Source organism: Olea europaea, chromosome 2 (genome assembly GCF_002742605.1).
Source record: "Olea europaea var. sylvestris chromosome 2, O_europaea_v1, whole genome shotgun sequence".
NCBI classification, from domain to species: domain Eukaryota; kingdom Viridiplantae; phylum Streptophyta; class Magnoliopsida; order Lamiales; family Oleaceae; genus Olea; species Olea europaea.
This window is the reverse complement of record NC_036238.1, coordinates 28,670,084-28,685,241: the sequence shown is the minus strand read 5'-3', so window position 1 is coordinate 28,685,241 and position 15,158 is coordinate 28,670,084. Positions and strand designations below refer to the sequence as shown.

General features: G+C 36.8%; 2 protein-coding genes across 4 annotated transcripts; one reads left to right on the top strand and one right to left on the bottom strand.

Annotated features, from left to right (window-relative positions):
- Positions 1-348: 348 nt before the first annotated feature.
- Positions 349-7,074, top strand: LOC111369829 (auxin response factor 19-like). Of its 3 annotated transcripts, none has more exons than XM_022991504.1 (14): positions 349-1,042; positions 1,177-1,292; positions 2,180-2,290; positions 2,386-2,442; positions 2,718-2,873; positions 2,967-3,051; positions 3,132-3,222; positions 3,331-3,495; positions 3,623-3,745; positions 3,832-3,907; positions 3,984-4,125; positions 4,206-6,013; positions 6,116-6,306; positions 6,515-7,074. In XM_022991504.1, the coding sequence occupies exons 1-14, from the start codon at positions 976-978 to the stop codon at positions 6,648-6,650; spliced, it is 3,324 nt and encodes a 1,107-aa protein (XP_022847272.1). In that variant the 5' UTR covers positions 349-975; the 3' UTR covers positions 6,651-7,074. The 3 variants fall into 3 exon arrangements, with proteins under 3 accessions (XP_022847272.1, XP_022847280.1, XP_022847289.1); XM_022991512.1 differs by having other exon boundaries at positions 350-1,042; positions 2,192-2,290; XM_022991521.1 differs by lacking the exons at positions 349-1,042; positions 1,177-1,292 and adding an exon at positions 1,388-1,499.
- Positions 7,075-7,369: 295 nt separating this feature from the next.
- Positions 7,370-13,973, bottom strand: LOC111369841 (proteasome subunit beta type-6-like). The gene is made up of 8 exons (XM_022991532.1): positions 13,679-13,973; positions 13,476-13,552; positions 12,257-12,312; positions 11,748-11,820; positions 9,536-9,647; positions 8,480-8,553; positions 7,978-8,052; positions 7,370-7,725 (listed from the first exon to the last, which is right to left on the bottom strand). The coding sequence occupies exons 1-8, from the start codon at positions 13,956-13,958 to the stop codon at positions 7,594-7,596; spliced, it is 879 nt and encodes a 292-aa protein (XP_022847300.1). The 5' UTR covers positions 13,959-13,973; the 3' UTR covers positions 7,370-7,593.
- Positions 13,974-15,158: the final 1,185 nt, after the last annotated feature.

Sequence of the window (15,158 nt, the reverse complement as noted above, 5' to 3'; positions counted from 1 at the left end):
TTGGTACAGCTATTAAGTCAATTAAAATTAATTTTTTTAACCGTATTTTCACTATTTCAACAGTCATTTTTGAATTCTTTTCTCACAGATAGAACCCACTTTATCTTTAACGATTAAAAAATTAATTATCAAAATTTCTACCAAATAATCGCTAAGCATTAAAAAAACAAAAAGGGACTATTTGATTCCAATATAAATAAATGGAATGAAAAATGCAGTGGACTGCGGACGTGACAATAAAGTAAAAAACACAATAACTACAGCATAATTATTAACAAATTAAATTATAGTATTCCACTTAGTGATCGTAGCAAATATTCACTCACCTTAAGTTCAGGGCGTCCACCCTACCCCTACCATTCAAAAACTTTTTCAGGCAGCATAAATATGTATCTATCTATGATTATCTGTCGAGAGAGGGAGTGTGTCTAATAAAAACGGTGGAAGCTTTGAGTAAAGAGAGAGAGAGAGAGAGAGAGTGATTGAGGCTGGTCCTTGTCCTAAAAACAAGAGAGAGATTGACTGCAAATGAGAGCTTTTTCTCCTGAAGAGAAAGAAGAAGAGGAAGAAATACGGACAGATAGATATAGAGAGAGAAAGTGAGTTTGTGTGTTTATGGAAGAGGGGGCAATTTAAAGTAAAATTGCAGCATTTGGTCTATCATATACTCAACATACCCTTCTTTTCCAAAGTCCCTTTTGTCTCCCCTTTCTCTCTCTCTTCATTGTCGCCGTAAAAAATATTTTCCGTCCCCGGAGAAGTACACTGGAAAAGTTTACTCACTATTTTTTCTTTTTGGCTCTACATTTTGATTAACAAAAGAATTTCTTTTATTAGCTGAAAAGGAAAGCTGACTCTTTGATCCAGTTTAAGAGTCTTTCTTTTGGGTCAAATCGGAGCTCTGATTATTCTCCGGCAGTATGAATATCAGCTGAGAAACTCTGCCCATTTGTTTAGCTGAATACAAGAACAATAATGAAGACACCGGCCAACGGTGCCGGAGCTCAACCGGCGGCCACATCCACCTCCGACGCAGCTGAAGGTCTCACTTCCCACCCCTTTTCTTTGTCTGCAAATCTATAAATATCTATAAATGTATTATGTATTTATATGACACTATAAGCATGAAAATATTTACTTTTTATTTAATGGAATTAATTGAATGGCTAATCGCAGTGGAGAAGAAGAGCATAATAAACCCAGAGCTATGGCAAGCGTGTGCCGGCCCTCTGGTCAACATGCCGGTCGCCGGGACCCACGTCGTCTACTTCCCTCAAGGCCACAGTGAACAGGTCCTTTTTCTTATCATGATTTATTATAGTAGGTTCATTTAACATGTCTTAAGACCTTATTTAATGGAATTAATTGAATGGCTAATCGCAGTGGAGAAGAAGAGCATAATAAACCCAGAGCTATGGCAAGCGTGTGCCGGCCCTCTGGTCAACATGCCGGTCGCCGGGACCCACGTCGTCTACTTCCCTCAAGGCCACAGTGAACAGGTCCTTTTTCTTATCATGATTTATTATAGTAGGTTCATTTAACATGTCTTAAGACCAGTGCCCACAGTAAAAGCATGGTCTGACTGGTGACGGACCGTGCCCTGGTTCTTGAGGGTGACAAACAGGCCTAGTCGCTCTTGGCCTCAGTTCGTCCCGGCTTGGTCCCATAGGTCGACCGGACATCACTCGTGAAATTACGAGCTGGCTTGCTTTTGTGACAGAGACAATTGCTTTGCTAATTCTGTAGCATAGTTGATCACATGCATGGTTTCCATTATTTATTAGTATTTATTTAGGTACATCGCTCCTAACTTTTATGATCTGTTATTTGGATTAAATAACCAGATCGTATGATCTGGAAAATTGAGTGCCTTTTGATTTTGTCAAAGGTTAACTAGGAAGAGATATATATTGGGCCATGTTAACTTGCCCACTTGTGCTGCGTTGGGTTGGTTGCTTGATAAGGTTAGAGAGGATACATTTATTTCGTAGTGTTCTGAGACAGAATGACAGCGAGACTTGAACTCGACTAAAGTTATAATTTTTGGATAAAATATCTTAGCAAAGCTAAATAAGATTGTAAATTTTGAATGTATAATACACGTTACTGAACAAATGTATAGTGCAATACTATTATCGCAAGTGAAACTGCTCGAGAAATTTACATTTGGTATATAAAGTTGCATTTTCAGGTTGCTGCATTGATGAAAAAGGACGTGGATGCACAAATTCCGAGCTATCCAAATCTTCCTTCGAAGTTACTATGCCTTCTTCACAATATCACTTTGCTTGTATGCTGCCTGGCTTCTTTCATTTTTTCTTCAATAACTTGATAATTTTTACTCAATCCATGTCAGTAATGACTATTATTTGTGTGAATTTTTAGGCTGACCCGGAAACAGACGAAGTTTATGCGCAGATGACGCTCCAACCAGTTCCTTCGGTGGGGATCTGTTTTAACTAAAGAGTTGATAGTGTAGTGAAACTTCATTCTCTTATTTGCATCTTTGCAAGTCGAGTTTAAGAGAAATAAACAGCCCCTTGAATTCTTTTATATAATGTGAGAAACTTGGCTGACCTAATACAAAGATATGACTGACCGGTATACCTGATAATTGAAGTAGGTTGATACATTAGTGGTTGAGGGGATAAGTGAATAATATTAAGCTCTGCAGAGTCCAATATAGAAAACTGACTTTATGTTTGTCTGCTGTGCAGTTTGACAAGGATGCTTTATTTAGATCAGATCTTTCAATGAAAGCAAATAGACCTCAAATGGAGTTTTTCTGCAAAACCTTGACTGCAAGTGATACTAGCACTCATGGTGGTTTTTCTGTACCTCGCCGTGCAGCAGAAAAGACTTTTCCTTCTCTGGTTCGTAAGATGAATCATCATTCTTTCAGAATCCTCTTCACTACTTCCATCTTTTTATTTACAGCTCATGTAGAAGAATACTCATTTATTTAGGATTTCACAATGCAACCACCTGCTCAAGAGCTTGTGGCTAGGGATTTGCACGATCATGTATGGACATTTCGCCATATTTACAGAGGTTCGTTAATTCCCGTTGCTACAATACAGCTACTGGTAGAGTTCCATCTTCCTTTAATGTTGCAATTTGTAATATCTCAGGACAACCAAAACGTCACCTGCTTACGACTGGATGGAGTCTTTTTGTCAGTGGAAAGAGGCTTTTTGCAGGCGACTCAGTTTTATTCATTAGGTAATGATGTAAGCTTCTGAAAGAATTCTTTTCTTCTTTCCCTTTTGTACCTTTAATTAGTCTTTGTCCAAGGAATGGTATAACCAATGTTCTCGTTCTCCTGAACAGGGACGAAAAGCAGCAGCTTCTGTTGGGCATCAGGCGGGCAAACAAACAACCTACCAACTTATCGTCATCAGTATTGTCAAGTGATAGTATGCATATCGGGATTCTAGCAGCAGCATCTCATGCTGCCGCAAACAATAGTCCTTTCTCTGTGTTTTACAATCCAAGGTCATCAACTTTTCTTAATTCTTGTGGAATGATCTGTTCATGTCATGAACGTTTGGTGTAGACAATGTTGCTTGAACTTTCTTGCGGCTCATCCGAGGTTATTGAGATGTTTTTCTAATCTGAACAGAGCTAGCCCATCAGAATTCGTTATCCCTTTAGCCAAGTACTATAAAGCAGTTTGCAGCAACCAAATATCACTTGGCATGCGCTTCCGTATGATGTTTGAAACTGAGGAATCAGGAATAAGAAGGTAGCGAAAGCAACGTTAATATGCTGTATATTACTTATATTTGTATAAAAATACCGTCCACTCATCTAAGTTGATGCTTTCTACAGATACATGGGCACAATTACTGGTATCAGTGATTTGGATCCAGTCAGATGGAAGAACTCCCAATGGCGTAATTTGCAGGTAAAATTAGTGCAATACACCGTCCTTCGCAAATATTTACTCCCACCTTTCAAGTAGATAAACTATCTGTAACCAGGTCGGATGGGACGAATCAACTGCCAGAGAAAGGCGCAATCGTGTCTCTATTTGGGAGATTGAGCCTGTTACTGCTCCATTTTTTATCTGCCCCACCACACCTTTCTTCTGTTCGAAGAGCCCAGGGCAACAGGGAACTCAAGGTAATTGAAGAAAGAGGATGCAATAAGATGATTCATTTATCCATTCAGAAAAGAGTAATATTTATTGTTTCTCCTTGCAGATGATGACTCGTCTGATCCCAATAATCTAGTCAGGCGGACGATGCCCTGGCTTGGAGAAGACTTCGGCATGAAGGATCCTCCAACTCTGCCAGGCCTGAGCTTAGTTCAGTGGATGAATTTGCAGCAAAAGCCCTCTCTGGCTAACTCGATGCAGCCGAACAGTTTAAATCCTTTATCCAGTTCTATTCTGCAGAACTTTTCAGGTGCAGATCTTTCGCATCAATTAGGTTTCCCTGCACCTCAACACAACAATTTACAGTTCAATACCCCAAGGCCAGCCCAACCCATACAACAACTAGATCAGCTCCAAAAGCCCCCGGCCTCCACATTGAACCCACTGGCGTCGATTATACAGACACAACAGCAGTTTGCTGACACTATGCAACCACCAAGACAAAATGTAATGAATCAAAATTTACCAACAAGCCAAGTTCAGGCACAACTTCTGCAGTCACAGAATCCGACCCAAGCGCAGAACGCTATGCAGCAGCAACAATCCGTTCTTAATAATCAGCTTCAGAGAAGTCTTCCTCAAAATTTGCCTCAACAGCAGCAGAATCCGAGTCATGTCCAGCAACAGGATTTGATGTCATTTCAATCCCTGGATCATGCAAGTGAACAGCTTCATGCACCTGATAACCAAATACAGCTTCAACTTTTACAGAAACTCCACCAGCAACAACAATCACTTTTAGCACAGCAATCTGCAATATCACAACCTTCCGAACTGACACAACACCAGGATCAACAGAAGCTGCCTTTAGACGTTTCCCAGAAATTTTCTTGGTCTATGACAGACCAACTACCAGAGGCATCTCAATCAAAATCGACTATGCTCCCACAGTCGCATGTTATCCCGCAGCAGGTGACCAGAAATAATAACCAAACCAATCTCCAGTTTGCCCATCCAAAACTTCAGCAACATCAACAATCTGGAACACAATCAGAATTGCCTGGATTTGGGGGAAACACTTCCACCCCAATGAACAACCAGCTTTCTGCAGGGGATGGCAGTTTGTTAAAGGGAGCCGCTGGTCTAGGTCAATCTGGGATTACTGATGAGGTTCCTTCTTGTTTGACTTCACCATCTACTAACAGCTGTCCAAGTGCAGTTCAGTCTATGATGGATGGCAGAAGCAACCGAAGCACAATAACAAGGGACGAGATGGCTCAGTCCACTCTGTTGAGATCAACTGGTGTAAAGAACATTTCTTCTAATGGTAATTTAGTTAAAGATTTGCAGCAAAAGCCTGACGTTAAGCCTTCGGTGAACATATCTAAAAGTCAGAACCAAGGATGTTTTGCAACACAAACATACCTCAATACTGCTGGAACCCATATAGATTATTTGGATAGTTCATCTTCAGCAACATCGGTTCTTTCTCAAAACGATTTCCAGACACAGCATAACAACTCAGCTTCTTTCAATTCTCAGTCAATATTGTTTAGAGCCACAAGTCAGGTCAGGGAACTTCAGGGTGATCGAAGGAACAGCAGCGTTCCGTTTGGGGCTAACAATGGCAACCAGTTAGGAATGCCCATAATACCTGACCCATTGATCACAAAATCTATGGTGGGATCAGGTGATTGCTCGAATAATCTCTCGCCTGGAGGAGAGATGGTTTCCACTTATGAAAACCCCAAGGAAACTCATCCTGAACTTTCATCATCAATGGTTTCCCAGTCATTTGGAGTTCCAGATATGATACTCAACTCAATTGATTCCACAATAAATGATAGCAGCTTCATGAACGGAGGAGCGTGGGCTCCACCAACACAGATCCCTCGAATGCGAACATATACAAAGGTTGCTTTTTTATGCTCTATGTTACAAAGACGTGAATATATTTAATTCTTATTCTGTTTTCCTATGTTTTGAGGCCTAACTTGGCAAGTTGTTACTGTGAAGGTGTACAAGCGAGGAGCAGTCGGCAGATCAATCGATATTGCACGTTACATGGGTTATGCAGATCTTATACAAGATCTGGCTCGCAGATTCGGCATAGAGGGACAGTTGGAGGACCGGCAGAGAATCGGTTGGAAACTCGTGTATGTGGATCATGAGAATGATGTCCTGCTTGTTGGGGATGATCCTTGGGAGTAAGTCTTGAAAACCATCATATTCATTTCAACTTTCTTTATCAATTTGAAGAAAAATATATGCTTAAGTTTCAGACCAAGATATCACGTAGTTAGTTATAAGTTCTGTTTTCTTTTACTTCAAATTTTTGTTCAATATTCAAATGGTTGCTTCTTGGGTAAATTGCCAATGTTGTAATAAATATTCATGGTCTCTGTTGGTTTTCAGGGAATTTGTGAACTGCGTACGTTGCATCAAGATCCTTTCACCTCAAGAAGTCCAACAAATGAGTTTGGATGGAGATTTTGGGAACAGCATCCTTCAAAATCAAGATTGTAGCAGTTCAGACAACGGTGTAAATTAACTAATAGTTCCCACTTTGGAACATAACAATGATACGCAGTAGCTGTAGAAGTTGGTTACTCTCCAAATTTCTGCAATTTCCGGGTTCTGCTGTAACTCATCCAGGGATTAATGCGTAACAGCCACACGAGATCAAGATATAAGAACGCACACTGATACCACAGGCAGAGGTTGTTTTTGGTAGTAGGGACAACCAGTTCTGTTGCAGATTAGAGCTTTTGGCAGGAAATTGCTTGTTATGAGAATAATCTGACATTTTTTTTTCCCCTCTTTTTCGTTTTTCTCATGTAAAGAAATTATCGCCACTAAAGTACATTGTACTTGTAGCAAGAAAGAGCTGAAATCTCTGTGGCGTAATTTCCTAGCGTACGGACATGTATCCATTTTTCAGTCAATGAAATCTCCCCAAAATGAGTTTCAGGCAAGCGGCGGCATTTATTTCTTCTTTTTCTTTTCGGCTGGTAGCTCAAATTTGTTTGATAAGCATTCTCAGATTATCAAGTGTGTGGTGCTTATTTGTAAATAAAAAGGATTCCATTTTCATCCTTCGAAACTTCGACGCCTTTGACTATGATCTAAAAAAGGAAAAAAAAAATTAATACTCCCGTGGTTTCCATCATACCCGTTATCAGTATACACAACTTCAATGGCCAGAACACTACTGTTAATGTGCACATCTTCTATCTCCATAGTGGATGTATTTCTAATTAAAGCCAAAAGTTGGTAATGAAGGGTCTCTGCTTTATGCCAAGTTGCAAATCGAAGATATTGGACACAATCAAGTTTCAACAATTGAAACAGAAATTTGATGCAAGAAAGAGCAAAATGCTTCAAGAGAAAAAAAAAAAAAAAAAAAAAAAAAAAACATTACAGTCATCCCATGCAATCTGAGTGTTTCCAACGACCAGTTATGTCTTAACATTTTGGCCAAGCAAAATCATAATCTAACTGACCATTGGATCAGGAATGCCTGCCGATAAAATATCTAACAGTGAGTTCTGAGGCTCCAGCTCTTCATGCCACAGAGGCAGCTTGTCGCATGGGTAAAACTTCCTCGTAACCCCTTCTGAGTTAATCTGCGATTACAAAAGATAATAAGGTTTACCTTAAAACTTACTTATTTACTTGTGAGAATACTTTTAAAGCGTGGCCAAACACGCTCTTATCTATTCATCAGCCAAAATGTACACTACTTCACAGTAAAGAAAAAATTGACTCAACAAGAATAAAGGAAAGATCTAAGTTCATGTCCAGCATCAACATCAAGAGACTGCAGGGCATTCACCAGGTGGAAGATATATAATGCATAAACAATAAAGCTAACTTACAGTCACAGTCCGAACAACACCACCACTAGCACCATCACGAGCAATAGCAAGAGAGACTGCCTTCACCACTAATTGCTGAAGGGACAAAGGAAGACGCAAAATTAGCTGTCCGACAATACACATGCTAATCATGCCCACAGTTACTGAAATATCCATAGACCAATAAGGAAAATAATTTGGATATTTTTCCGTAACTTCCTATGAATACAAGATAGATCTGAGGAAATCTTAATCATATGATGGAAACCACAAAGATCAGATATTTGAGCTTCGAAAGCAACCCCTTCCAGGCAGAGGTTCTCTGGAGGCGACCACCCCTCTCACACAGAATAGATAGATTAACCGATGTACCCACAGATGAAACATAAATTATATACTTGTTCAAACAGAATAGTTGGAAACTACTAGACTCTGCAACATACTCCAAAGGATATGTTCCTGGACCCTCATAAGTAGGAAATCTAATAATATTGGACATAAATATAAATTACAATAGACAAACCTCAGCTTCCTCTTGGGTCATCCCTTCCTTCCATGCCTGGTCAAAGAACCCGTACAAATACGAAGAGCCAGATCCTAATGTCAAACAGAACAATTATCAGGAATTGTTTTCCTCAACCATGAGACGAATCACTTACTAATTAGTTTGTGACTTGAATAATAAAAAGTCAAAAAATATATTGAGATGACATCTGACAATGTCATTGGACAAGCAAGACAGTCACCCTTTAGATGATGGAAAACTAAGACGCCGAATAGGAAATGTGTACCAGAATGTAAATCATTAATTTAAAGCAAAACCAACAGAAAATTATCAATAAAAAGATCCTTAGAAAGTCTCTACAAAGGATGGGGATATCTGTCTTATCCAAGAGTAGCAGCATCCTTGTTCTATAGTGAGCACTAGATCCCCCCTGGTTGTGGGTCAATCAGGATAAGAGAGATGGGTGGAAAACTGACAATCTTAAGTTTGGACTCAGTCAGGTCTAAGAAACAATTTTAATTACTTTGAGAAGTTTCACTGTATATGCAGTCACACACAATATCTATTTAGGGATAAAAATATAGTTATTACATAAGTCAATACTCATATGTGTTCCTATTATCCTCGAAATATGACAAAAAAAATTGAAAGGGATTTTAAAAAAATGGTTCAACTACAAACAACATTTACATTGGTTTAAAAAAGAGCTGGTTGTGGTCTAGACCTGGACCAACCCAATGGAAAGCTCCTTCATTGAAATTTACAACTACCAAAACTTGGTTAAGATTACATTAGTTGCAATTATAATTCCTGTTTCCTAAAACCAATTTACTACTTCCACAATACCATCTAACACTGTCGAAATCCAGAAAAAATAAATAACAGATATTTGGTTCAAAAACTTTATAAACAACAGGGCATATCAGTAAGCTAAAGCAACAAGCTTGATACCAGTTGAGAAAGAATAAGACTGCTGTTGGTAAAACAGATAGGAAATTTCCAAAAGGCTAGGCAAAGCTAACAAATCGTGAAGTTACAGTGTGACTCTATAAGCAAAGGATAGGAAGATCACACCTCCAATAGCAAAAGGTTGCTCCAAGATAGTCCCTCCTAGAGGTATTCCATATATTTTACCACCTTCATATTTGTCCCATCCACCAATAATGAGACCAGTTTGCAGCATATTCTGCAAAGTCAATACAGTAGTGGATTTTCTATCAAAAAAAAAAAAAAAAATTGGAAAAAGGAAAAATAATACTACCTCCAACACATTGCTCAGACCTATTAAAAGGCATAGCATAGTAACCATTTGTATGTATATTTTCTCCATATAATTCCCCAAGAAAGTTAAATACATTCAAGGAAGCATTAGTTAGAGAAAACTGAATACTTACATATAAATTATGTTTGTGTTTCCTTATAAGTTACTTGTAGGCTGCGTTTGAGCCCCATTGTTTGAGAATTAGATTTTGTAATGGTGATATTTTTTTGAAGAATGTGTGATTAACAAATAACAAGAGGGAATAATTTTGGATTTACATGTAAAATAATTTTATTGGGAGAATGTATGGTCGAAAATTAGTTTGGAAAAAATGAATTTTTGGATAATGGAGCTTAAACAGGAGCATAACGTAAAGTCAAAGTCAAACTTTAATTTTGATTGCACATTCACAACTACTATCCACTTATTATTTATACATTAAGTGGGACCAATTATTTTTTGCATTATAAGGAGATTATAAGTAACTTATTAGTTACCCAAACACATTCAAAATCTGTAAGAACGTCCCATATTTTGTATTTTTTAAAGTTGCAAGATAACTGACACTGTAGATTCTTCAAATAGTAAAAGATAACTTCAGCTAAAGTAAAAACAATAAAACAACTGAAGTAAGCTAATTCAACTGCGTAGTGAGAAATTGATATAGGAACTAGGAAGAGCAAAGAACTGGTAGTGCCTCTATGTTTTGAAATTATGTTACAATTCTAAAATAAAATAAGATAAGCCAACTTTTGTCAAAATAAAATCTAGAGCTTGTTCGGGAGAGATTTAAAATCATTTTTTTCCCAAATCATATTCAACCACACATTCTATGGGACCCATAACATTTTCCTACCTTTCAACCACACATTCTCCAAAAAAAATAATTTTTCCACCTGAAAATATCTCTCCAGAAGAAATAGTTAATATTACAGCAGATATTTGCGACCCATTTCCATCTTTTTCAAGTTCACGGTCATACTACTCCCTTCTAAATTTAACTTCATATTAGTTTAAGTTGGCAATTAGTGATGAAGGAAGCAAGAGAAAATACAGTGTTTGCAGTACTACTAAAAGGAGAAGTTAGAGGTATGAATTCTAATATTCAAATTCAAGTAGCTCAATTAATTGCATATGAAAAAACCAGTGCAATAAACTTCACGTTACAGAATTTTGAACTCATACTACATTTTAATGTGAATATAGACTGAATTTTCTTTCGAGAGTTATTACTCATTGTAAGTTTACAAGGGAACCATTGTTGAGAAACTTTATACCCTACAATGATATTATCTCTAGCTTATATCAATTAAGAGAAGGTGGTCATTTGAAATACTGCATTTGTCCCTTAAAAACTTTTCTTGCACAAAATAACTTTTCGAGGAAAATATTTTAACAATAAAGAACTATTTTCTTAATCTTAATATTCTTACTGCCATTTTGAACTCAGTTATTGAATTATTTTCTCCTTTAGTGGACTAGCTACTGAAGGTATTGACAGACGATGAAAAAAAATGGAAGCGGAAACTATGCATTTCATGTCTTCTTCTGTCATCTTATAGAGCACCCAACCATGGTGCAGCACATATCTGTTATCACTCTTGTGGTAACCGGCGTACAAAACCAAATAAAATTTCAAAAGTGCGAGATATGGTCATAGAGATAGTATCCACCACTCAATATTAATGAATTCAGATATCTAGTGTGTTTGAGCCCCATTCTTTTCGAAGAATGTATTTTGGAATAGTATATTGACGAAGAATATGTGGTTAAAAAAGAAAGAAAAGTTTTTGGTTTGCGTGCAACATTATTTTAATGAAAAATATGTGGTTAAAAAGAAGAGAGAGAGAAATGTATTTTAAGAAAAATGAGAATCAAACACCCCTTCAATTTGCACATACTAAACTAACAAAATTGATAAGAAAATGACTAATGAGGCTGACATTTTTCACCCTGGTGAAATCAGTTTTGAACCTGCAGAGTCTATGTAGATTTCAGACATTTTAAATAAAAAATTACACAAACCTTGTTGTTGTAAGACAATAATCTGACAAGGTTTGCAGCAACCTTGACGGTTGAAGGCTGCCCAAGTTGTATCCTGCATCAACAAGTATGCCATCACAATTCCACATTTTATGTAAATTTATCTGAAACATAAGTTGAGAATATTTCTCTGCTTAAAATTACTAGATATAATCTTGGTACCACCAAAAACCAGTAAGCTAGTCCAAAAATGTAACAATTTCTTGGAAAATAAACTATCATGTAAAAGACTATTGCTTTCTTTCAGTGGATGCAAGTTAGGGCAGAAAAAGATAAATCAATTCGACTTTGGGGAGTGCTAAAGAAGTTGACACCATGAAGGTGGTTGAAAAGAAGATACATCATAGGAAAGGAAAAACTATGATTTACTTCTGGAACCTAACAGTGCATGCCGCATGCCTTATTTACAGTAATATTTAGCTGATGTCATTACACAATGAAAAACTGCAAGTGGAAGGCAAAGTGATAGTAATGCAGGAACATCTACTTACGTGTGTTGATGGAGAAAGTAGCGGACATAATCAGAAACAATCTGTGAATCTGCAGCCTGACAAAGTGACATCGTAAAATGTGTTACTCAAGAAAAGGAATACACATACACACGCAACATTTTGGAAAAAGAGGAGATTGTTCAACTAATTGGTTCCAGCTTGCTCCACTATTTAAGAGTTTTCTCTTTAATTTTATGGTTACATGCCTACTGGAATTATCTCTGACAAAATTTGCGAGGTAAAGTAAGTCGATATCCTCAACCTAGACTAAGAAAAAATAAATCTAAAACCTGCTCTTTTAAGAGAATCATGGTTTGTCTTATTATGCCAGTGAAATCTAAAAGCTTCAAGAATTTGATTTGATTCACAGCTAGAAAGCCACACATTTGGCAACTATTTTCCTGGCTGCTTCAACCATATACATTTTCTAAAAGAAGGGCATTGACAGAAAAAAAAATTGAAGGATCTGACTGAGAGAACAAATACAATTAGAAATCAAATAGAAAGAATTACAAAAGAGAAGGATAAAATCAAGGAAAGCAGGCAAGTCGAGAGAATTGTGGTTTATTTTCATGAAGGGCAGGACAGGCCATTCCAGAAGTAACCTGCATATTTGAGGCTGTGTGATGTTAAAACTTGATATTAAGTTGGTGGTGGACATGAAATGTGTTGTAAAAATAGTGGATAAAAGTTGTGGATCCAATAAAATATGGTTAAAAATGAAATTTGACCAGCTCTTTAGCAAATAAAAGCTTTACTAAAAGAGTAATGTGTTAAGAGTATCTTTATTGTAAACAGTAAAATATAATCCAGACGTTCCTGGCAGGTATGTTTAATAGATTGTTCCATGCATGGTTCACTATGCACAAACATTAGAACTCCTCTCAAATTTTGAGCGTGTTAGGGAGCGCAAAAAAGCTCCTTAAGTAGAACTCTTGAGTACATTTTTCTTTTGGTATTTTCTTCTGTTATGAAATCTAGCTTCAATGGCTATCAAGCATACTTTCTTCATTGAGAAAATAAGATTCGAAAAGAAAGGAATATTCAATTTAAACCCAAACTACAGCTAGCCCTAAACGTAGTGAAACAAAAAGAAAAAGGATAAACCCATGACATTTTCAGATTTCCCCTAATCGCTTTTCACATTTAAACCTAAAAATAACATTTACATTCCCCGTAAACACGACAAACAACAAAAGCCAGTTATGTAAGTTCGTACCGAGCCTGAACGACACAGGTACACATTATCAGTCAACTTCGTGATTTTATCCGATGCCCTGTTCGCCACATACATTCCTGCAAAATTCAAATCCAAAATTTCAAAATAACACAAAACGCGAAACTTAAATCAGATATCTTATATACTAACATCACAAATTAAATTTATTTGAAAAGGAAATAAATTGTTGAAAATGGAGTTACCGGTGCTGGTGCGAGAGTCGGCTCCGAGAACAACCCCGCCGTTGTAGGTGACGCCGATGATTGTGGTACCCATCGAGTGGGGAGCATCGATATCGCCTGTGCTCACGTCCATGATGTGGTTCTGTGCGGATCGATCGATTGAACTAGAATTAGAGTAATTTAGCAGAAGAAAACCTTGAATGAGAAGGGGATGAGTAAAAGCACTGTAAAAACAAAGTTTTCGTGCAGACGAAGCAGCAGGAGGTGAATAAATGTAAGAATTAACAGTTTGGTCCCCCATGTTTAGGAAATAATATTAATTGGCACATAACTTTTAAATTACAGTAAGTTACTTTTGGGTGAATTGTATTTTGCCCCTTCGAAGAATATTTATTACGGAATTCTCACCAAAATGTGCAATTACGAATGTTCTCCTCCGAGCTTTGAGTAAAAACTGACCCCAACTGGCCAAGTCGACCTAATAACTTATGAATCGACTGTCTAAATTAATTAAACAAGACATTGATCCACGAAAAATTATATTGACTCAATAAGCCGATCAATCGAACTGAAACGAACGATTGAATCAACTCATTAATAATTTTGATTCTATCGATATATGTTGCTCAATAATAGCTCATGTTTGGTAGGGATCTTTTGAGAATAAAGTATGGGAAAAAAATGATACTCTGAAAAATGTGTGGTTAAAAAAAAATGAATTTACGTGCAAAATTATTTTATTCTAATAATGTGTGATTACAATTATATTTAGCCACGACTCTAATAAAATGCAGTTTTGTGATAAGACCCTGTTTGAGCCCCATTATTTCTTCATTAAAATAAAAAACATAATCATTATCTATCACATCAAGTCATCATATTTGATTTTTTATCTCTTATGTGAAGTCCATAATAACTATATTTTACATTCTCATTTTTACAATAATGTGGCTCAAACAGGAGCTTAACTATTTTACACATCCCTATTTGTTTCCAATTTTTCTGCCCAATTTAAATTCATTTTCGAACCGTTGCCCCACTATCAGCTGTGATTTTTGATTTCTTCTCTCACGATGGATCCCGTATGCCGGTCAAACACCGTCAAAAAATGCATTATTTTCTTCAAACAATTGGAAACAAATGGGTGCGTAATTATTGTAATTATTTCATTGTATATCTAAAAACAATATGGATATGTAAAATTGAAATTTACTAACAGTTGAACCAAATACTCAGTAGTCGACTTCTTTGCGGAGGTAGTTTGGTTCGATTTTAAAACTACGGTTTTGACAAATTATCAAAATCCAAAATTCAATTTGTTTCTCGTAACACACTTGAAAATAATCTGAAATAACCTTTTTAAAAAAAATCAATTTCTATCTGTTAAGTATAATAAAATCAATCATAAAGTGTGGCTAAAATGTATAAATCTTGATTAGACGATAAAGTCAAATTTCAAATTTTAGATGTGAAGCCAGACGAAATTTAAACCAAAAAAAAA

What these genes read in the sequence shown, in the direction of transcription:
- LOC111369829 (XM_022991504.1), top strand. Translation starts at nt 976, where the DNA reads ATGAAGACACCGGCCAACGGTGCCGGAGCTCAACCGGCGGCCACATCC. An exon ending in CACCTCCGACGCAGCTGAAG is followed by an intron (nt 1,043 to 1,176) that starts GTCTCACTTCCC and finishes GGCTAATCGCAG; the next exon opens with TGGAGAAGAAGAGCATAATA. An exon ending in AGGGCAACAGGGAACTCAAG is followed by an intron (nt 4,126 to 4,205) that starts GTAATTGAAGAA and finishes TTCTCCTTGCAG; the next exon opens with ATGATGACTCGTCTGATCCC.
- LOC111369841 (XM_022991532.1), bottom strand. Translation starts at nt 13,958, where the DNA reads ATGGGGGACCAAACTGTTAATTCTTACATTTATTCACCTCCTGCTGCT. An exon ending in CGACTCTCGCACCAGCACCG is followed by an intron (nt 13,553 to 13,678) that starts GTAACTCCATTT and finishes TGAATTTTGCAG; the next exon opens with GAATGTATGTGGCGAACAGG. An exon ending in TGACCCAAGAGGAAGCTGAG is followed by an intron (nt 8,053 to 8,479) that starts GTTTGTCTATTG and finishes TTGTCCCTTCAG; the next exon opens with CAATTAGTGGTGAAGGCAGT.